Source organism: Periophthalmus magnuspinnatus, chromosome 4 (genome assembly GCF_009829125.3).
Source record: "Periophthalmus magnuspinnatus isolate fPerMag1 chromosome 4, fPerMag1.2.pri, whole genome shotgun sequence".
Classification (NCBI taxonomy): domain Eukaryota; kingdom Metazoa; phylum Chordata; class Actinopteri; order Gobiiformes; family Gobiidae; genus Periophthalmus; species Periophthalmus magnuspinnatus.
In genome coordinates this window covers 27,588,478-27,613,372 of record NC_047129.1, presented here as the reverse complement: position 1 = coordinate 27,613,372, position 24,895 = coordinate 27,588,478, and the positions used below count along the sequence as shown (strand labels likewise).

At 39.2% G+C, this 24,895-nt stretch overlaps 1 protein-coding gene across 1 annotated transcript in view; it reads left to right on the top strand.

The window, feature by feature from the left end:
• The window catches only part of anos1b (anosmin 1b), a 94,017-nt gene that overhangs the window by 8,432 nt on the left and 60,690 nt on the right, over positions 1 to 24,895 (top strand). Inside the window, exon 2 of the mRNA XM_055221373.1 lies at positions 11,285 to 11,332. Coding sequence (XP_055077348.1) covers positions 11,285 to 11,332 — 48 coding nt within the window. The remainder of the gene's footprint in view (positions 1 to 11,284; positions 11,333 to 24,895) is intronic.

Below are 24,895 nucleotides of genomic sequence, written 5' to 3'. Positions count from 1 at the left end.
TAGGTGATGCTTTTTCTGTCGCAAGTTTGGAATTTAAAGACTCCCAGACTTCAGTACAGGTGTGCACGATATACCTGTAGACAGACGATCAATGACAGGCCACAGCGGGTTCAGAGGGGAAAGCGGAGAGACAGGTGAGGAGCGGGTGACAGGAGCGAACAATGGCGTTTTGATTGAGCGGTCAGATAAGACTCGGGTCAGTGTCATCTGATCGGCACGGGGTCCAGAGGAGGCTGCGGAGATGTGAGAACGTTATGTCAGGAGAAGGCTGAGTCACTCACCTGAGACCGGCAGAGCGGAGACATACCAGGACAGAGAGGACAGGAGAGGGAGGACAGAGAGGGGACAGCAGGGGACACGCAGCTGTAGAGGCCAAATAGGCACAAAGAAACACTTCTGCTGTCACTATATCCCATTACATTAGCAATTACATTCATTCTTCTGACATATTTCTCTTGGGCCAAAAGTAATTGCATTTGTTTATATTGCAAAATATTTTCACATATTGGAGGATTCTTGTTGCTGATAGGATAATAAAGTGGTGAATCTTTGGAAACTTTCCTTGTGCATGGATTGAGTCCAATTTGAATACACAAAATTATTTCTTTGCTAAGTAATTACTTTGGCTGTACACATTGGATATGCAAATAAATTAAACCGAGTGACCACAATAGTGAGCACAATCTTTACGACACATAGGACTTTAAAGCTCTGTAACTTCATTTTATTTTAAATTATTTCTTCTTTCATTCATTTATTCATTTATTGCCAGTCGACAGCACCTGGCCTTCCCTCAGGCTCGTCTGTGCTCTTTAGTTTTCTATTGTCTGGCCAAACCTGGGACACTATCAGACAGCAGTAGTGTAGAAAGCATCTAGTGGTGATATGTGAGAATACAAATGTAAAAATAAATATGTAAAGTTACACTGATACACAGCTCCCAATAGAAAAGCCAAACCTTTCAAATTATGCTGTTATATTATCATTTATTTGATTTTAGCTGGTTTTATTTCCATGCAGTTAGATAAATTTAATGCCAAACTGAGAAATGTTGCCGGCTTAGCATAAACATCTCCATGGACACAAACGGGAGGCAAACTCTTAATCAGAAAAATTACTTAGCACACCTTTAAATAAGCAATTCAACTTGGTTCTGACTTCCTGTTTACTGTTTGTCTTGGCTATTCCCGATTTAACTTTACAGTTCCAATTTGATCAGACCCGTCGCTTTCTGAGGATGTGGCTCCTATGACCAATAACATGACACACTTAGCTCCGCAGTAATTAGGGGCTAGTGTCGGGGAAGTTCAGGCCTCAATCTGTGCTTTTTTTGTTCTTTATGGTGGGTTGAATGGGAGTTGGTCATAGTGCGTTCATTCTTTTCTATAGGGGCTTACACACTGGTCAGTCAGCCGTCCACTGTCATCTGGGGACCATTAGCTGAGTTAATGCGTCGTGTAAAAATCCTCTCTCCACTGCACTTCACCGCGAACACTGACCACAACATCCAACACACAGAGCTCAAATCCTACACACATTTGCACTTACTTCCATGCTGATTTTTTGCTTAAGCTGCCAATTGCTAACCATGTTGTTCAGAAATCCTATGTGTGCATAATTTTTCTGGCATTAAACCGACCTATTTTGCATTTATTCAGTCTCATGTTTATTACACTGGTGCGACAGTAGGTCAGTTGGTAGAGCGTTTGTCCACTGATCCGAAGGTCAGCGCACACACAGATCTGACCTGTAACTTGGCCTGGTAGCATCTCCTGTTTTTCTTCGCAGACACAAAGAAAAGCGACATAATGCTACTTTAAAAACATGAAAAAAGTATGACATATTATTGGAGCTTTAATAGACGTGTGTATGTGTGATGACTCCCCAATCTTATTCATCTTCCACAGACTCCAGCGGTGAAGCTCGGTGCATGTGGAGGTCTTTTGGACTCCGCACTCTCTCTGACAGCTCTCTTGCGTCTGAGCCTCGAAGATATATTTCTCCTTTATATCCCAGGATTAGGAAGGCTCAAACTGACACTCTTTATGACAGTCTATTATATATTATTATTATTAAGTTGAGCAAGAGCTGCAGTTGAGCAAGTTATTTGTCTTGTACTGTGGGAAGAACAAAATACGACCGTTTTTTATGTTTATTTGCTAATATTTTCTTTATATGGGCTGCCTGCTGTGATATTCTTTTCCTTCCATCTCAAAATAGACAACCTTCTGATTCTGATTTGATAATGTTTAAAAGAAAGGAAGCCAAGGTTTAGTTTGTTTTCATACCTGACAGTTTCCACTTCTCACTAGTGATTTTCTTCAGAGTGGTCACATTGTGCTGCTGTGATGTGTGTGGTCAGCTGATGTAAAAAGATTTTGACCCTGTCGTTCTGTCTCTACTGTTAAGAAGATCTGTAGTCTGACTTCTTCAGGACAATATTGCAAATGTGTGAGAGAAAAAAAGCTCCTTCATCCTGGTTTATAGTTTCGTTGGCATGTTTCTGTATTTCAATTGCCTCCTTAATCAAGTAACAATGTTTGTTGTTGTGGAAAAATAAAAAAGTACTCAAGGCAATCTTCAGGAGAGTACAGAAAGTGAATAGGGTTTGTAATCTTATATAGCAGTGTTTTTATCCACTGGGCAAGGCTACAACTGTCTGTGGTTTAGGCGAGACGCTTACAAGGACAGCATAGGTCATCAATGAACAAAAAAAATTCAGTTTCCATAAACGGGGTGCTGTTAGTAACAGAAGGAGATGTAAGCAGTTTTGCAAGACAGCAAGCACAGCAACCAGACTGAGAGCGGACAACATTATCTGCAAACGCACACTGTCCTGAAGAAGTCGAACTACAGATGGAGCGGCCGTCCTGTCTCCACCTTTAGGAAGACAGCTCCAAAACCTGTTTAAATCAGCTGACCGGACACGTCACAGAAGCATCACATGACCACTCTGAGGAAGACCGCTAGTGAGCAGGTGAAACCTTCAGGTATGAAAACAAAGAAAATAAAGGATCTATCAGAATAAATTAACAGAAGACCAGATGAACCTCACTGGACTAGAAAGAAAGTCAGTTTTATCTTGATATATATTTATGTGCAAAATATCTGTATACATATTTATTTCTTTTTGTCAACTATAAATCATTGGTAAATTCTCAATTGTGTTAGTGACTCATGGCCAATACAAAGCACAAAAGCAACCTCTTTGATGATATTTGATATTTATCGTAATTTTAAATACATTTGACATATTTTGGGAAATGTCACGTATTTATATAGTGCTTTTCCACCTTCAACGCAATGGGTGAGTGGTTCTTATATGAAAGAACCACTCCCATATTCACGTACACATTCATACACCGGTGTACGCAGACACTGGGGGCAGAGGGGGCCTTATGTGTCTTGCCCAACAAAACAGCATCCATCTTTTGAAGCTGGAATTGCACCGCTAACCTGTGGGCCACTGGATCTGACAGCTCTACCAGTGATGTTTTATGTCAAGAGCGGGTTTTGAACCTCGGATCAATGGTCAAACAACTGAGCTGCTGTTGCCCCTTCTTATTTTGTATTACATAAGACTAAAGCAGTCTACTTAAACAACAGCACTTCTCTGAGAATATGTTTCCCTTCTCTTCTCTCAGACTTCCCACAAGCCTCCTCTTCATAAAGTTTCCAATGATCAATAGTGTCTGAAATCCATTGCATCCTGGTCCATAATTAGTTTCCTCCAGTTTGTGCCAGACTTCTATTACCTTCTATTTACCCACATCTTTCACTGGGCTTTTCCTGTCTCTCTCTGCTCTTTTCAACTTCCTCCTCTCTCCTCGGAGCATGTGCAGCTGTTATTGCCTCAGACGTATTAAAACCTCTTGTACTTTGACCACCATTTAACAGCCGAACAGCCGAGCGGTCCATTCGAACTGCACTGATTGGTTCTGACAGCAAATATGTCCCATGAAATTGACTTGGGACACGAGTGCGAACGACCACATGTGCTTGAGGAGAGGACAGAGGCGGTTGAGCAATAGCGAGTGGAACAAAAGGTAGAAAATAGATAAAAAGATGCCATTAGTTGACGGTTTAAAGAGAGACATGTGGGTTAAATAGAAGCTTTTTAAAAGGTCCTATATTCCGCAAAATTGATTGTTATAGCTGTAAGCCATGTTACCTCCTCAAAAACATGCACCGAGTTGTGTTTTGTTTCATTCACACATGTTTGAGTAACCCTTTATTACTAGTTTGTCTACATTTCCAAAGCTCAAAATGCTCTGTTCCAACTTGTGATGTCAGGTAGTGTTAGTTTTTACATTAACAGCTACTTTTTATCCTTTGTTCAGTAGATATTGGCAATTCCAGAGTTGAAATCATCCAAATGATTCTAGTGGAGGTGTATGGAGTTTAAAACACAGTGGAGCACTTCCTGTATTACCACATGATGACATCACAAGGTGGAATAGAGTGTTTTCTGTCTGAGAGAAGAACTCAGCCTAAATATGCAGAGTTTGTGTGTTAAACGTGTGAATGCAACAAAACACAACTGCAGGTATGTTTTTGATGAGGAAACACAATTATAACATAGATCAGAAAATAACATAATATGGCCCTTTAAAGTATCATAATGAAATTAACAACAGGCACTTGATTCTTTATTATTCCACTTTTTTTGAGAGAGCAACAATTGTTTGCATATTTATAACTACAGTGTTGCATTAAACATATCTCTCTTTTATGATTTATTTAATTATAGGCATTTTATTGTTTTGAAACGTGCATTTTTCCTGAGCAGATCTGACCTGTAACATGCCCTAGTGCTGTCACCTGTGTGTCTCCATGGAGATAAATGTAATGCCAAACTGTGGATCATTTGCTGCATTGAAAGCAAACCCAGTGTTGTGTGCACGCAGTCTAATTTCAGTATTTAACCGGATATTGAAATTCCTCCTCTTGTCCCTTAAACTATGCATCAATATAACAAACAACGAATGGAATCTCATATGAATAGAATAATATCAAAAACATGTAGACATTTGTGGTATGTAGCAGAAGGAATGTGACTTCTATCGAGAATCTGGATATGTTTAGCAGCCTCTCTGCGCTCTGCTCTTTGAGGGACGCAGGCTGTATATCATGGCTGTTGTGTCAGTTTTTGTGGGGAATAGTACACAAGAGAGGCGAGCAGTGTGGCAAGGCGCACGTCTATATTATATAAGACTTTTTCGGTCAGCGGGGATTGAACCATCAACTCCAGAGACTATCTAAGAGGCATAGCTAACAGGCGTGTGCACATTTATCTGAGACATGACAAGAACACAGTCGTGTGAAGGGTACTGGTCTTTGTAAATCATATACGACGAAGGATATATAGGTTGTGTTCACGTTTTAGCGTTTGATGAAGTCATAATTTCAGATGGAGGGCATAGAACTGTGTGACTCTATGGGGACATTCACTGTTTTTGAAGTAAATATAAACGGGAACCTTATCAAAATTGGTTAGGGATTGGCTTTAATATTAATCTCATGGCTTTTCACCTGACAATTACATCTTTGGAGTTGAAAAACATCACCGCTTTTCGATGCTATTGAAAAACTGATTTCACTTTTGTTTATCTATACTAACAGAGAAGATGTTGAGCTTTGTACCAGTTCTTATTTCCTGTGGATAGGCCCAGTAATTACAGAGATATTATCCATAAATCAAGTCAAAATATTTGCAATCTGACAGGTTTAGTTCCACGTTTAGTGAAAAGTTACGTAGTCCGCCTTTAAGATTGTGGCCCGTTTATGACTTGTGCATTTGATTTTTTCTTCCAAATGTAATAAATTGATACTTTGCAGCTAATATCATCAGAATTCCCTGTTGGCGTTATGCTAACTAAAGGCACTGCTGCGTCAGAAGCTCTAATAGACTTTAATCCGACCTTTATTTTATGTCAATCTGACCAGAAAGAGCAGGCTTAGCTAGAAAAGATGAGCTGATTTGTGCTGTTAAATAAGTCTCTCACACATAAAATTACAGTCACAAGCTAGCTAGATTAGTCAACGTGTTTTCCAGTTAGTCACACTCACCATTTTTGTTGAAAATTAAACACCTAAACAGGACCATGAACACTTCCTAGAAAGGCTGTAATTTCCAAATGCGTTCTGTGCCAACACCGTAGTTTAACCATGTCCTGAAATACATGGATTTTGTTGTAGTTTATCAGTTCATATTTCAGTCTTTTCTTGAATCTTTTTAAACATCAGATACTTCAGTTTATGTAGGACTTAAATATTCTGTGAAACGTGCATTGGGGGTGCGCTTCTGGCTCCAACTCACTTTGCGTCAGGCTCGTCATTTTGGTCTTAAGATGTTCATATTAATCAGTACTACATGATCCTGGTGTTTTTATTTGGCTGCTTTGTCCATAAATCAAGATAACAGCCTTGCTCTGGATAGCTATGATACTTGGCTCCAAATTCACCCATATAACTGCTATCCTTAGTGAACTTCATTTGACTATGGGTGACGTCACACTCCCTTAGTCGACCTCTTTATACAGTCTATGTGTGGAATTATTAAAAAGTAGTAATAAATATTCAGATTTCAAGTAGTTTTTGTATGTATATATCATTGATGCAGTTTTGGAGCGATGTCAGCATGTGGACTGCATTCATATGGGCTTTCTGTCAGATCTAAGGACTTGGCAGCAGATATAACGCATATTTCTGGTCATATTAATGAATAGCTGTTAAAAGTAATTAGTAAAGTCGTCACTAAAAATTCTATGTGAAGTATAATTTAGTGGTGCATTCCTAGGCTCATCAGATTGTCAAAGATTAGAATGCACAGATAAACCACTTCCAATTTGTGTTTGGTGTCGACCATAAAAATGCATTGACAGTAGACTAGTAGACTCCAGCTAGGAGGTTCCACAGTATGGCTTTAGAGATAGAGATATACAGGTGACTCCCCACGAGGCCAAGGTACAAGTCACATCTGTGGAGAGGCAGTTTTGCTCACAGTTAGAATCCATGTTTTCCATTTATTTTTAGCAATACAAATGTAAGATTGATTAGTTACTGTGCCATATGGTGAAACATTCCAGACTGTAACAGCTGTATGGAGACCAGAAGGTGGCAAACACCCCCATCACGTACAGAAAAGTTACATAGTGCTCCTTTAATCTCATTTAGAAGCCAGGGAAACTTTGGTCATTTTTATTTGTCTTGACTTTGGCTAACCCCACTGTACAAATACCAACTGCAGTGGAAATTACCAAAATAATTATTATGACTTTATTGAAGTACCTAATTTTCGTACAATCATTAAACAAAGTCTCTTTATTTGCTGTGACCTGTGACAACCTTTTCCCACTTGGTGAAATATCCATGTTTCTTGCATCTCTTCCAAAACTGCTCTGGGCTTATGACAAGTGGAGCTATTAAAGCCTCACACTGTGTGACATGGCAGCAGGCCTCTGGTTTCCTGGCTCTAAACAGGCTTCCCCACAGACCTGCCTCTAATTAGTTTGAATGGGGTTTTACTAATACTTCACTGGGCCTCATATTATGCAGTTTTGACAATTTGTAGATAATAATAATCATAATAATGCATTAGTCATATACAGCGCTTTTTCCAGATACACATAGTCACTTAATTTTGCGCACTGTTGCTTCACTCTACACTCGGTGGTGTTAAGATGCTATTGTAGCCACAGCTGCCCTGGGGTGGACTGACAGAAGTGAGGCTGCTATTCTTCACCGTCTGCCCCTTTGACCACCACCAACACTTACACACAGAAGAGTCAGACTGGGCCCAGTGTATAGTGGCCCCTCACAAAGTCTGTAATGAGCATTTTTCATTAGCGCCATGACGATTTGTACCCACAACCTAGAATTTGGCGCTACACCCCTGTTCACACACACCAGCTTCATATACTTGGCAGTGGGGGTGAAGCGCCTAAGGACACAATAACAGTTTTTGCCAGTGCTGTCCGACTGTGGCACCTGGTATTCCTAGTGGTTTCCCATCCAAGTACTAACCCAGCCCAGCCCTGCTTAGCTTCTGAGGTCTGACAAGGAGGTTTGGGTTTCAACTACTTTATAATGTTGTTTTTTTCAACAATATACCTGGATTTTTGAGTAGCCTATACCAGCATGCTGTGGTTGTGTCTTTCCTGAGAATTGAAAAAAATGTATTTCACTAGGTATAATACTTTTCAACCTTCTCTGGATAGTTCTCTATGTTTCTAAAGTCTTTCTTGTAAGTAGTATTAGCCGTATTTTACCTGGTTTACACTGCTCAATGGATGAATGAATGAATGAAGGACCTATTCAGTGTCTTGTTTTTTTAAATTCAAATAGTCAATATGAACATTTTTGACGTTGCTACTGGTTTTGCATAATTTAAACTGGTTCACAATCCCCCCCCAGGGAAGTTGGATCTATACAAGGCTATTTCCCCATTTTGACGCTATAACATAATTTTAGTTGGTTCACTCTCTGTAGTATTTCAAGCAGATGATGCATGACCTGTTTAATTAGCTTTTTCCTTTTTTCCAGACCTACAATATTGCAAACTATTTAAAAATACCATCGCTACTATATGTAAAATCTCTTAATTAAGTTGAAATACACAGTGACGATATAAAGTCATCACAACATTTGAATATCTTGTCATACTTTATTGCTGTAATTCAAACCAAACAGCTGAGCACCACTTGATGCCTGGCCGAGCAGCAAGAACGAAAGGAATGGTGCAAACAACGGCAATGGAACAGTCCTTGGAACGCTTTCCATTTTCACACATACTAACTCTTCTCTGGGAATTCTGGGAAGTCCTTCGAGGTGGATCATGTAGCTGAGAGCACTGCTTGAAAACGCATTGTCCCATCTTTAAAAAGTCCCCAATTTACTAAATTACTATTATTATTTTTACAAAGGGGAAAAAAATTCTTGGAACATCAAAGTGCGGCATAACTCCCATTCTTCATTGACCATATTGAAGGAATTGGTTTGCAGTCTTTTCTAAATACCAATTACTGATGCTACGCTATTCAGACGCTACTCTTAACCTTTTAACCTTAACTATCACAGAGACACAATAGGTCGGGCAGAAAAAGGGGAGGGAGGCTAAGGAGTGTAGGGAGAGATAAGCCGTGCATAGGCTAAATACAGGTCTCGTAGTCATTAAGAGGGCTTATCCCACGTGGAGACAGCCAGCTAGAGGACGCTAGCTAGGATACAGGGCGAATAGGGAGAGGGCAGCCCCAGTAGACAAACATACAAGACTGCACAACACGTCACGGGGTAATGTATGTTTTGGTGTAGGGGTTGTTGGGCTAATGACAAAGCAGTGAGCGAAGGGAGAGCATAGGAGAAATGGTGGACCTATGGAAATTGTAATGTACAGTAAAAATGGGGTCATAAGGGAAAAAATATTTGAAATAGCTGTTAAAGTGTTTTGGGAACAAGGCATTTGATTTCGATTCTAAGGTAAAAGCTTGATGCAATTTTTATAACACAGTCACCATAAAAAAAACAACAACAACTGATTTTCAACACAAAATAAAAGTTTTAAATTTTCTTTCTCTAATATTACCTTAATATCTGGGTTTATACTAGTTCTGTTTTGACAGTCCTACCAAAGTGCGTCTTGAGTGTGCATGTGAATTATAATTGGTAGAATTGACTAATAGCTGTATTATTGGTCAGCCACTGTCATGCTCTGAGCGAGTGTCAGGTGGATTTAACGTGATCTTTCAAAAGAAGCAGATGAAGCAAATTCATACTTCATAAAGGCAATGTAAATACACTAAGTTCACATGAAAAACCATGTGATCTTACTCCAAGAAAATTGTGATGACAGTTTTTTGATTTATCAACAATCCCCGCTTTTTAATCTTCTGGTTTTCACTAACAATAGTCTTATACTCAGATGGCATCCCCATTGCCAAATCTTCCCAGCTAAGCTTCTGATTAGCAGCATGGAATCATCCATACAAATCCAACCAGCCGCAGCTCATCCAAATAATGTGAAACAAACCTGGGAATGTGTTCTCCAGATTCACTGAGCATTTTCACACATGTTGTATTGTTCAACAGAATGCAGACTTCAAAGAGGATTCTTGAATTCCCCAATACACAGATGAGAAACGTCATCCTGTGTCAATACGCACACTCTGACAACGCAAATCTCAACTGTTTCATCTCCACAGGCGCCAGCTCACTGCACTGTAGTCTGCACATGTTCAATTCAAATCTTAGAGAAAAGAAGCATGACTATAAAGTACAACTAACCTCTAACCTTTTGCAGCAAGATGGATTCTTGCAATATTTGAGAGTTCACAAACTCACGAGACTCCATCTTGAGAGACTCCGGCTGTAAGTTTCAGTGGAGGGACCAATCACAAAGCAGCACTGAGGTTTGCATCGAAGCCAAAGGCCAAGTGCCCAAGCGAACCAAAACAAACACGGCAACGCCAACAGACGTACTTCAGCCTATTTTAGTGAAAATACAGACTATTTTGTTTGTGAAAATGTACATAAGGCAAGCGTTTTGTGCATTTGTGGACAGGAAAGATTTCTGTGCCTTTCTCTCAACTGGAAATAATCGTGCTGACGTTCCGCCTTTTGTCAATGCCTTTCAGCGAGAGCAAAAAAATCCTTCACCATCATCTGTATCTTATCTGCAGGGAACATTATAACGTTTGTGTTCTTGTGTTGACGTCTCTCAGTGCCCAGTGGACGTAGCCTCACTAGTAGGTGGTCTTGACTCATGGTTTAGACACACACATTTATGTTGAGTTTCTTTGCTTCCTGGAGACATCACATTGACTTACATTCATTTTCTGGCCTTAACCATAGTCACTACTTGTCTCACCTTAACCCATTTTAACTCAAATCTGAACGTTAAACCATGTTGTTGATATAATAACAAAGAATTTATATCACGGGGACCTGATTTTTGTCCCGTATAAGGAGTCACGTCCCCATGATGCGTGTGTATACAGATTTTAGTCCCCACAATGTGATAAATACCCGCCCACACACACATAGACATACCCCTCTATATGACGCGTGCTTCTGTCCACAGCGTCACAGTATGCGCAGTATAATTATTCCTATTCACCTCTGGATAATCACTACATGTAAATAAGCACAAATGTCAGTTGCTTATGTCATTTCGCATTGACCTTTTAGGAATAATATTTAGTTTTCTGATGGCAGGACTTTCCCCGCTCGGGTTTATTTTTGTTTCCCTGCTCATTCTAACATTCGTCCTTGTGTTTTGTGTGTGCAGAGCGACCATGTTCTGGACTGGTGTGAAAACCACAGACGCTGCGCTCAGGTAAGTCACACTGATGTATTCACCTCTCGATTAAAAACCTACAACCCATATTATTTTTACTATACTATTCTAAGCAGCTCTTGTAGTCAAAATAAGTCTGCTGTGTACTTTCGGCATCTAATTATAAGTGCCGCGAATAATTAAGATGCTCAGAATAAGTTTGAGGAATAACTTTGGACCTCTGCAGCTGTTTAAAATGACCTAATTCTGTTTTTGTATAAAAATCAGGTACTATAACGAGAAGGTGAATTCACTTCCTGGTCTAAAAACAGGACAGCTGATAATCTTAAATGCTCCTCTGACCAGCGACATTGAAATATATAGAAACACTTGAATCCCACTCTGGCCATGTTGACAGTTTGTCCTTGTCGCTTCACTTGACTCCTACGTGATGGCGCTGTGTGAGTGATGAGGCCACTGGCAAGGAATGTCAGCCATGTCTCTGTCAGTTAGTCCCAGGGCAGTTGTTGGTAGTTTGTAAAGCGCAACTTAGAATCAGAATCAGATTCTTCTCAAAAGGGCAATTCAGTTCATAGTTGTCGCTCAGAAGAGTAAAAAAACACATTATTGCACAAACATTACAAGCCGTGACAATAGACTATGACACTTTAATTAAAATCGAAGGTAAAAATAAACTCTAATTGATTAAAATAAAGGCTACCCATTTATTTTTATATGTAGAATACTTCAGTTTTAATATTGCGTTGAGTCACAAACATCTGCCTTTCTAAACGTAGAAGAGTCCTGCATTAAAGTATTAATTTTATTTGTGTAGTGTTTATCATGTTGTTAGTGATGTCCACTGTCTTATTTTTAAAAATGTATTCCTGTTAGTGTGACTTGGCTAAAACCCCATAGAGATAAAATTGGACAGGAAGTAGTGATGCTAACAGTGAGGTTACCAGACGCTTTTGTGCACAAAGTAAATACAGTACAGTGCCATCTCCATCAGTGTAAGTTCAGTTCAGAGGGTTCATATTCTCTGGTTTAAAGTGCAAAATCCAAAGTACTGTTTCAAAATAAAACTCATAAGATGCAGACATAATAAAAGTCATATAAGATGTTTTTTAGAAAGTTTCATAGATGTGCCTCTGAAATAGAAATCCTGTTGTTTTTTCTATTGCAAGATCAGGTCAGTTCCTTATTTTCCCATGTACTTGAGCAAACTTTGTCTTGCCCCAGTACAGATATATTGTACAAGCAGCTCTTGAGTTCAAACTAAATCTGCTGCGCGCTGTCTGCATGTAATTAGAAACCGTTCTGTTGTCGTTGCTTGCGTTACCGTCACAGAAAAACTCCGCTCTTATCTCTAAAAGTTGTGAAAAGTGTTTATAAAGTCATCGAGGTGAATAATTAGGATGCTCAGAATGTGAGGAATTACAGTGCCTCTACAGATATATTTAATGTTTTATATTTTAACACTAAGCGAAGACTGAAAAATGTATGATTCTTTTCCGACTGCTCCTAGATAAATATAAACGTAAGTCCATGTCCCCGTAGTGCTTTCCTATTGCAGACAGGCCTGTTCTTACCACACAGCTCCTTTAATAGCTCTCCCTGTGTGTTCTGTTAAAATAACCTCCTCACATCCGCATTAACATCCTCCATAGAGCACAAATCATTCATGTTTATTCCTCCTACACTGCAGACGACTCTCTCATTCACTGTTGGATTCTAACACAGTTTTATGGGCTGTTGAGCAGCTCGAGTATAGAGTAGGGCAGATGTTGTACCATGTTACAGCTCTCTTGTCCCTGTGGCCTGTCCCGTAGAGGCAGAGACAGTGGGTGGCAAAACCAAAGCTGAACCCACTGTTTGTTGTGCTTGTGCTAAGGCAGAACTCTCAATGGACATTAACACTAGCATGAATCGCACTGGACGTTAAGAAAAGCTGGACATGTTGGTGCAGAATTAGTCTTTTTAGCTTGAGGTGACCAGTCATCCAGAAAAAAGACATAGTTTGAAGATGCTGGTCGTGTGTGGTGGAAATTTAAAATGCCAATTCCAGATGAAATCCATTTTTAAAACACTACAATTTAACTGCAAGATGACCAAGCGATTCCCTAGTTATGCAGACATGTTCTTTAGTCAGATGGATAGCGTTTGTACAGCAGTGTATAGCATTTTCACTCTATCTATCCCTGTTACAGCCTCGGTAGACCGCAGCAAAACTATTGATGGACTGATATCTCTATGTATTTTTTATTCAGATTGATATCAGTCTGGTCTCCACCTCCTCCGTTGCCTTTCAAGCTCGGTCAAAAGTTTGTGAACACACGTATATTGAGAGTTAAAGTTAAATTCAGTATAAAACATTCAAGCGTACAACTTTTGCGCAAGACAGTATCAATATCAAATCAATAACAGTTTGCAAAGACAAAGTGGATTTTTAAAAACTAATCTTTCTGTCTATGGGATAAGACTATAGGTGCGTGGTGTTGGTGCTGTTCTGTGACTAACCGGCTCTTTTTGGACTACTCAAGCCGCCGTAGAAACAATATAGCAGCGTTCAGACATTGGCCGTGTAAGGATGCCTATAGAACACCCCTTTGCAGTCATAACCAATTTATCTTACTCAGTTGCTCACCTACTTAGGCTCAGGACAACACCATTCCAACATTACTCACTTTACCCATTTTAGTTGCAACAAAAAAGCCATCCGTTTGTATAGTAATGAGTAATGAGGCTCTGGTGTGGACAAATGTGTGAAATGTCTGTGCTCCTGACCTCTTTATGAGCTGCATCAGTAATATTAACAGCCTCCTGACAGAGAGCGTTCTGGTTCAGCCTGGATAAAGCAAAGTATCCCAGCTGAAGCACACCTCGGCCGTATTTCTCCTCTTCACAAACTCTCTGGGATTGGAGAGGGTACACGGGCGGATAGACAGGTTTATGAGCGTTTGATGGGGTCGGAGGTTAACATGAACAACAGGCAAACACAAACAACAACAGGTCATTACAAGGTGGTCTACTCTGAGGAATAGACTCGATAGCGATTCTGATACCACAATGACAAGAAAAAACACTCTATTTAGACAATAGAACATTATTTTCGATACTAAATAACACTACTTTCTTTTATATTACCATGTGGTCTTACATCTGTGTGATTCCTCAGTCATCCAGGTTTGTTCCATAGTGGTCCATGGGTGTAAACAAGTCCATGTGGTCCTCAAGATCATTCTAAAGCTATTCACAAAAAGTTTATTTCTGTCTTGTGAATGTATCAATACCTGCCCAAATGAGTATCTAGGTTCTGTAGTAGTTTTAGTATCGATTAGTATCTGATTTTCTAAACATTTGACAATCTTTCAAAGGAGAGAAAGTCACCGTCTGTGAGCCAGGTGCGAGCCAGATCAGACAGACAACACTGAAAGCTGTAAAATATACTTCAATAATCCGTTCATACTCATTTGCAATAACCCAAATTCAAAAGTGCTATGTATTGCTGAAGTAAATCTAGACGAAAAACGATAATATTGATACTTATTTATGCCACTGATACAAAGACCCAAGAGAAGACTTAAACCACAAAAATGATTCTGGATGTACAATATTGTTAAAATCATGAGCTGCAATAAATAAACCGCAGAATGAAACACTTAAGTAGCGAGTTTGCAGCTGTAATGAGTCATAGGTTTTATTAATTCAACCTTCTACGACTCAAATCTCATCATAATGCTTTTGTCTCTTAACTGGACAAAACGTTTTTTTTCTTTGTTGCTCATCCAAGCCCCTTCTTCAAGTCTGTCAGATTGCTGGTGGACACGGCCTTATATCTGTCTGAAGAGAGGAGCTGACTACACTGAAACTAACACACCTGTTTGTTTACAGTTTAGTTTGTTGGCAGGGTCTGTTGAATTAAGTGTGAACTGTGCCTGAGTTATATATTGCATAATCGTTCAGGCCCTAATGGTTGCTCTCACACCTATTAGAATACTGGCTAGCACTATTATTTTCCGTGTTTTGATTTTTTTTTTTTTTTACTATTGATCATACCTGGGCGACTGAGGGATTACACAGACTTACATTCATATTGAAATCCTGTTAACCGGTTCTCCTGGCGTGCATGTAAACGTAGTGAGTGACCCATCTCTAGATCTCGGACTAGGCTTGGTCAGAACCGCTTTAGCTGGAGGATTTATACAGTGCATATTCTGGGTGGATTGAGAAACATTAGTGCAAACCGACCCAGACAGGTGGAAAACATGCAAACTCCACACAGAAAGGCTCGGGCGGCTGGAGTCGAACCCGAAACCTTCTTGCTGCGAGGCGAGAGAGCTAATCCACCTAGCCACCATGCCTAAAATTCATAATCACAAGGTCAAATGAGGGTGCTGGCTCTTGTTTAGATAAGCAAGAACATTTGTTTCGCCAATAAAGCCTAAATTAATATGCGAAATCTTCACTTCAAAATAAACCTGATGAAAAAATCAAGTGTTTATGTAAAGGACTCTCTCTTCACACCTTTGCACACTACACGTAAACGTATCTCACTGTTTAATGTTTACTATTATAATTTTTCAGTCTGTTGAACGTGGAAACAGCTTCATTTGTACAAGTCAGCGGGCCTCGCCAACACAAATAAATCAGACGAGTTCCACTTCGCAGCTGTAATTGCCAATATTAATCACTATAACGAATGATACAAGCTTAGGAAGTCCAGCGCTATAAAGGCTCCCAAAGTGTGACCAATTGTTAAAAGAATATGTCCAGAGCTCACTTTTTTATTTCATTGTGCGTCATGGGAACATTAGGTTTTCCACATTGTACTTTGTTATAATGTAGATTGCACCGAAAGCAACTAAACAAGAGCGTTTTACAGTTCACTTAAACGGGCCAACCAGTGAAAGAGAAGGGGGTCACCCAACCAAAGTCATTAACTGTCTTGGAAGAGAAATTTGCCCCGAGTTGTAAATTTGAACTTAAGGGAGGAACATTTTTCTATCTTTATGAACCCAATTTAAAGTGAATTTGTCAAAGAGGGCTCACAAAATGCGTTCCTCTGCAGGCTCTATAAAGGGAGCTGGCGACGCTAACATCCGCATTAAATTTGTACGCTGGGATCAGTATAAGGTTTCCCTGTACTCCTTTTAATGGACTAATCCAGATTTGAATGACTGCTGTTTGGAGATATTAACGTAATATTTGAAAGGCAAACTTTGACTACCAGTTACAGCTGTATATCAATGCACGACTTTGCCTTTTTAGGGAATGACCACAGTAGGCTGCAGTATATGACCAAAAGCCACATGTATTTTATAATTTCGGGTTACTTAATGTACCTGTCAAATGCAGAAGGTCGTTTTCCTGTTGCTTTGAAGGATTTGTTATTGCTTCAAATGCTGTAATTTAAATACTACCTGCTCTGCTTAAACTGTTGCTTGCTTTGCCGTCGCTTTGTATTTTGTGCCAAGATATCTCTGGACTGATAGTCTACGATTACCAGGCGCTTACTGATCTAAAGAGATCTCATGAATGGTTTCTTTATCACAATTTTGAGGTCCCACACGCCTAGATACCAGCTTACGTCACTTATCGCTCCAAAGTTCAATAGAGATTCTATTCAGGCCTTTACATATCTCCTGACAGGCCGATTACTGCGCTGTGACCAGTTTTTAATTGTCATGGATTTTAATATTCATGTCTGTTGTGAATCCAGAGCTCTGGCAAAAGACTTCATAAACTTGACTGAGTCGTTTAACTTAACCCTTTAAGTACATGTTAAAGGAAGTATCAGAATTTACTGCATTTTTTTCACACAGCTACCTCTATTTTACATATCCATCTGTATTTTTTCTTTCACGCATTGAATAACTGACAGGGTAAATCTCTGCGGCACCTGTGCTCTGATTCGTCATCTTCGAGGGACAACAGAGGCAGATTAGCGTAATGACAGTAAAGTGAAGACTTGCAAAACGCACATTTTGGCTCACTTTGCCGTGTTGTTCTATATAACGCTGCCTCAAAGTGTTGTGAGTCTGTGAGTCAAAGCACGATGAACTCTCTGACTGTCCCTTTGTTTCAGTGCAACTATGAATGGAGATGATTGGCAAAACACCACGGCAGATGGTCTGTTCTGTCGTATCAATGACACTTGCACATTGAAACACTGAAAATTGAATACAACATAGAGTCCTCCATCAGAAAAATGACATAGTACACAGCATTATGTTTATTTACGGTCTTCATTAAGCATATTTGACATATATTCATACATATATTTTACTATATTTTTACACATATTATGAAAGTAACATCTCAGTGCCACACTAATCCCCTCGGTTGAACTATTTTTAACATGGGAAAGAGGAGTTCCGTCCTGTCAGCCCCAAAACGTTTTATTGGACAGACTTGTTTGCTCAAAGGGACGATAACTCAAACTATGGACCGGTGGGTTGAAGAGGTACTCAGTTTTGTTACTTAAGGAAAAGTACAGATGCCGGAGCAAGTAAAAGTATCACATAGAAAAAGTGATTATAGTAAAAATATTCAAATAATCCTTTAAAAATGAACTTAAAGAGTCAATTTTTGTCTAATTTTTTGATCTAATAAAGCTGAAAATATAGTGATTTCGGTAAAGATTTGTGCTGAACAACTGAACTAATGTCTCAAACAATAGTGAAAATATTTTTACTTTTCAGTCAAGTTAAAAAATGTAGTGGAGTAGAAAGTACAGATACCTGCTCTCAAATGTAGTGAAGTAAAAGAAAAAGTATCCACATTAAAATCTAAGTAATCGTAAGTGAAGTAGCTACCTAAAATGCATCCTTAAGTACAGCACTTTACTACTTATACTTTGTTATGGTCCACCGCTGATATGGACATGCTAAAATAACTCAACCATTAAGAAAAATACTTTTACTTTTCAGTCCAGTTAAAAAATGTAGTGGAGTAGTAAGCACAGATACCTGCTCTCAAATGTAGTGAAGTACACGTAAAAAGTATGAACTATAAAACTGACTTAATTATAATTTTACAGAACTTTTACTGTATTTCTGTACTTACTTACTGTTACTTCCCCCCAGTGTATACCATGCCCCAAAAACATGCTTTCCAGCCTCAAACTCTGACCATGTAATTCCCCAGACAGACTGAATCATATTTGAAGATAAGCAGTAGCGACTTGTCATTTGTTCTTATCAGCTCTTGCTTGCCCCCCTCCTACACACACACACACACACACACACACACGTACACACACACACACAGTCCAAATGTAACCTGTTCAGAGCACATCTGGTTTCTATCCCACCTCCCTGGTTCACTCTTCGTCATTAAAACGCATGCGACTTCACTGCTGCTGCCGCCCTATTGCTTCTACCTCCTCGCCCCCTCCCACATGGACCAGTGGAGGTAATGCGGGCCAGGTGCCTCAGACAGCAGGACGTCCCATTGAACAGCCCTGGTACAAAGCTATACCGGGCCCGCTTCCTTTTTCGATATTTTTTCTTTCTCTTTCACAAAGTTTGTTTAAGTTGAGGCCAGATGGAAGTATTCTAAATGTCTTTTATTGCTTTGACCCGCGATACGGTTAAGCTAACCTAGAATTAGCCATACCACAAACAGCACCCCCGTTCTGATCGCGTTTCACACTTTCCAGCTACTCCCTCGCGAGCCAATAACAAAATAGACCATTAGAGAAATATTTATGGTTTCTGATTTTCCACTGCTTGGGTAAACTGCGGTGGTATAGTTGTCGTAGTGTTGGGATTGGTTTTTGGCTGCGATATTTTAAAAGCCCCAGTCCCGAACATGACTTGAAATAATATAAATAATAAAAATTTGAACAAAATGCATAAAAAAAATACGAAATTCATTTATCTAGCCTAAATTTTTTACTTTTATGAGCATATTCAATGTATTTTGTAAAGGCCAAAGTCACAACAGCATCGCCTCTTAGGGTTTAACAGCTTTGATTTACAAGTTTAAGACTGGACTAAAAACTTGTCTCTTTTCTCTAGGCCTGTCACGATAACAAGTTTTGAAGTTCCATATATTGCTAAAATAAATATAGACGATAAACGATGATATTGAAGCTAATTGACACTGACACAACAACCTAAGAGAGATTTAAACCACAAAAACTATTCAAAATGTATAATATTGTTAAAAAATCATGAGCTGTAACAAATAAACAGCTGAATGAAACACTTTAGTACTTTAGTTTGCAACTGCAGTGAGCCGTAGAAGTTATTTATTCATCCTTTCATTGTTTAAATCTTATCGTATAGCCAAAAAATAACAAAAAATTGCAAAAAAACAACATGTACACGCCATAATTACTGACCTCAAAAATATGTTGTTCCAGCTTTCATACACTGAATCACAAGTCAATATAGTAAATACTGTGACAGGCCAACTTCTCCCTGGCATTTAATTCTAGCTAGACAGGATATCTTGCTGTTTTATTGTTTAATTGTTCTTTGTCTATGTGTCATATTTTATATATTTCTGTTTTGTTGCCTTTTGGGTGAAGCACTTTGGGCAGGTTAAGTTGTATTTTAAATGCACTATATAAGTAAAATTGAATTGAACTGAACTTAACCAACAGAAAGTTAGAAACTCAACAGTGAAAGAGACATTGGTCAGTAACAAACAAGCAAATGGATAACTGTCCCGGAGCGCCCCCTGTCCTTAGACCCTCCTTCTCGGCTAGAAAAAAAAAGACAAAGCCTCGATCCACTCCCATATTAAATCATTTCATATTGTCAACATAAAGCTTTGGTCATGTGTAGACTGGAAGTGGGCGTTCACACTTGCACTTATACAACACATAATTAGCACTAAACTTGGGCTAAACCTGCAACTAAACCTAGACTAAACCGAAATTAAACAAGGACTAAAACCTCGAGGAGAACCACAGCGAAGGAGAGATCCACATGGACGGACAGACGGACCATTTGTAGGTAAAGTTCAAGTCCGTGGAGCCAGAGTCCACTCAAGACTAAGGGACAGAGGAGGGAAGGTCATCAAGGGTACGGAAGGGGTCATCCAGCCCGGTGAGGAAAGGGGAAGATCCAGGTCCACTAGGCCTGTCATGATAATTACTATATCGGTTTATCATTCAGTATATCTTAGATGGAACAATATTTATCGTGGAGCTGCTTTAGTTTCAGATATATGGAGTTAGTGTGGAGCTAACAGTGATTGCATTGATATTTTGTGTGTAATGTAGGTGTTAGGCACAGTTCAACATGAGAAACATTTGTCTTGCCCCAGTACAGTTATATTGTATAAGCAGCTCTTGAGGTCAAAATAAGTCTGCTGTCTACTGCCTGCCTCTAAGTATAAAGCGTTTTACTGTTTGTTTTAGTGTGTGTTTGCATGCTAGTTGTTATTAGCTTTACCATCACCGCAGAACTCGCTCTGGTCTCTGAGAGAGTATAAAATCTGTTACACCTTTAGTTTAAAGCTCTACAAACATGTTCACAGGTAAATTTGATTCTTATAATTCATATTTCAGTCAACCCTTAATAAAGGTTTATGCTCATGAATGTGTTTAAAATGTGTACTCTGAACAAAATCAATGATAATTAAACAAAAAAAGCGTGTTTGGGGGCATCATGCATAGATTTAGCCATTTAAACTAATAGCACTACAGAAGCTAAAAAGGGTATTGCAGGTTTGGCTTCTTCTGGTTTAATGGCCCTTGAACATGTTAATCATCTCCACGGGGTCCCTTATCCCGCATGTCGTCATCCCAGGCATGGAACCATCCGGTGAAACAGGGCGGCTCCTCCTCCTGCTTAAAGATGACCATGGGAGCCCCACGCTGTCCTGCTGGGTCAGTGTTAATGTAGTCTTGAGCAATGTTCCCCACACCCTGCTTCTCTTCGTCATTGGCATCCTTTCCAATCCACACATCGCAATTTGCAGTGTTTGTCAGTCAATCAAACTGTTGCTAATGCTAGTGCTTTGCAACCTTAACAACAGAAGGCACCTAATTTGTCTGTTATTAATGTTTAGATCTTGATACGGACACAATCGTGAAAGAAAAATACCAGGAGCAGGTTAATATAAACATTTAAGACCTAAATGATGAGCCTGACAGCAGCAGTTATGGAGTGAAGGGTGACAGTTTTTCAATACAAAGTGAATTGGAGCCAGAGTTGATGGAGCCGGAAGCCCACCCATGCTCACTTTGATTTCATAAAGTGGCGGCTAGCGGATGAGCTAGTTATATCCATTTATATATACAGTCTATGGTCCAAACTCTGTGCACATGTAGTTTTGAAAATGGTGACTTTACCCTCTTATACGTATCTCATTCGCCTTTACTCTCTCCTCTCATCCCTCTGTCTCTCTCTTTTCTTCCCTCGCTGTCTTCTCTGTAGCGTACTGCCGTGTTGGTTTTTCACCTCATGGTTTGGCCACAGTCTGAACGCACTTTTCAAAGGGATTTTTCAATTCAATCACTTTATTTACCCCAAGGGGCGATTACAATTTGTTCCGCTGCTTTTGACCACAGACCAAACTAAATCTGAAGTATGTTTAAACGTGGCTGCCTGTACATCGTTTTCTCTGGTGCAGCGGAGGAGAGGAGGACAAATGTATAATGTTGAAAATGTTTTGGATATTACTGTATATTGACTGTTGTGTTTAGTAAAAAAACGAAACTTGCAGTGTAATCTTTCAAACAAGGGTGATATTTCTGCGCTTTTGTGTTTCATTTATAGTCCTTTGACAATGTGAATATATATTTCAAAATTGTGCTGTGTGATTATTATGAGAAGAAATATTATGAATGAAAGATACACGATTTTTAACACCATGGCCAGACAACAACAATCAAATCTTTAATTCACACTAATAGACAGTGGAAGAAGTACTCAGTTATGTTACTTAAGTAAAAGTACAGATACTGAGGCAAAAAGTAAAAATACCACATGAAAAAAATCTACTAGTAAAAGTATTTAATATATGAACCAATACGATCTAATTTCTTAATTTTTCTTATGAATTTTATCTGTTTATTTTTGTTTGCTCAAAGCCGAAGCTTGAACTCGAAAACTTTAGTCACGATCATAGTAAAAATAACAAAAAATCATACAAAAAGTACTTTTTACTTTTCAGTCAGTTCAAAAATGTAGTGGAGTAGAAAGTACAGATACCTGCTCTCAAATGTAGTGAAGTGAAAGTAAAAAGTATCCACTGTAAAATGTACTCATGTTAAATTTTAGGTAACTGTACTTTACTACTTGTACTTTGTTACTTACTTTGTTATATGTGTCCAGCTTTATGAAATCCAACCTACTCAACGAAGTAAAGTTGATACAATAAAACACTTTACATACAAGTGCTGTGTCATGAAAATTGAATTAAAATAACTTATTTTTGCTTTTCTGTATCAAGACTTTCAAAGAGCAGGTAAAACATTTATGGATCAGGACAGACCAGAAGTTACAGACCAGAATTTGAAGCATCGAGCCTCCACATGTGAGCGTAAATCTGCGGCGAAAGCTGTGAGCAGACACTGGAGGCTCACACGTAGACACAAGATAGGACGTAAATTATAAAACACTTTTTTATGTCTCGTCTTATGGATGATGTATCAGAGGAGGAAGAGAAGCGAGCATCTGTACTCAAGTAAGAGAAATGTTACTTCAAAATAGTACTGTTGAAAAAGGGATGAAGTAGTGGTGCAAGAAATGATTTGAATAAAAAAGTTATTCATCTTCATATCTTGATTTACGGACACAATAGCAAAATAAAAATACTAGGATCATGTAGAGCAGGTTAATACAAACATACAAACAAACCAAAATGACGAGTTTGATAACGGCAGTTGCAGAGGCCGACAGTTTTTCAATAGAAAGTGAGTAGATGGAGCTGTAAGCGCGCCCATGCTCGTGTTCTGTTTAAAGGCGGTGGCTATGAGGTTTTATAAATGATGCAAATGATGAAATCTAGTATTTTCAAAGGTTGACCACAAAAATGAGAAAAAACTTAATCATATCTGAAGGAGTGATGCAAGAAACAGAAATTTTGAAATCATTTAACATTGTCAACATAAAGATTTGGTCATGTGAGTGCATTCATACTTGCACTTATATAACACATAATTAGGACTAAACTGGAACTAAACCTGAAACTAAACCTGGACTAGGGCAATATTAAAGGTCCTATATTACGCAAAACTGACTCTTGTAGCTTTGAGCCATATTATAATGTTGTTACCTCCTCAAAAACAGACCTGGAGTTGGGTTTTGTTTCATTCACACATGTCTGAGTAACTCTTTATTATTAGTCTGACTACATTTTCAAAGCTTAAAATGCTCCGTTCTACCTTGTGACGTCACGAAGCAGGAATTTCTAAGTTAACGGCTACTTTTTACCTTTCGTTCAGTAGAAATGGGTAATTCCAGGACTGAAATGATCCAAATAACAGTGGAGCACTTCCTGTATCACCACTAGGGATGGGACGATATTAAATTTTAGACTCACGATTATTGTGGCCAAAATAATCGCGATTAACGATATTATCGCGATAATTATTAACCTGTTAACGTTCCAACGGCCCGGGCCTACTTTACAACTTTACAGCAATGTACATACACTTCTGCGTCACCCACACAAACACATCAAATGAAAGCTCCGGCGCTCGTCTTTCTGGATATGCAAACCATTTTCACCTGCAATCACCACAGTGCTGACAGGAAAGACGTTTTTACAGAAAAGTCACAAAGTGTGAATCTGGACTTCACTTACCATTGAGCGCTCTGGTTCTGTCAAACATCAACATATTCACACAAAGTGTCCGTAAAGGTCCAGAGAATATAATCCAGTCAAGAAATTATGTCCACAAAATAAGATCCTCCATGTCCAATCTGCTGCAGGAAAGTACTCCAAATATGAAATCTGCTCCGTCACTTCTTTGCATTTCTTTTGTCGATTTCAGGCATAATAAACTTCTGATAGCGCCAACTTTGTTCCCCAGTGCTAAACACACATGTTAGCTTGTGACTGATACCAGTGTTGGCCAATAAGGTGGGGGTTGTGGGTTACTGAGGCCCTTGTAGAATCAACCAATTACATTACACACATTTAGTGACGTTTTCCCTTACAGCCAATGAGCAGCGGGACAGGATGTATGACAGGCAATGGTTTTCTGTAAACAGACCTACCCGGAAGAAAATGTGTACTCCTCAATGCCATGCTGTCGAAATAGACCAGTCGTTGTCGCGCCGGAAGTGACGCAAGTGCCCGTCGACGAACACTTAATTTTTTTAATCTTTGGTGAATTGGGAAACGAGTGGATGCAGAAATGTGTGCATAATGGCGCATTTTACGCGCTGTTGTTTTGTGTTTTAAACACGACGAAACGGACAAACTAAAGGGAGGACGTGATCGAGGACACTGTGGATGTTTGTACAAGTTAAACTAGAGGCATCACGGACCTGGAGCGGTTCATGGCAAAGAGTAAAGATCCCACAGTGGACTCAGGAGTAAAGGACCTTATTTTTTGATGGATTGGATGCTGTTCTCGATCGGTAAGCGAGGTTTATTCTGTTATTGACTTAACTGTAGGTAAAATATACCGTGTATAATCATTAGCTCTGC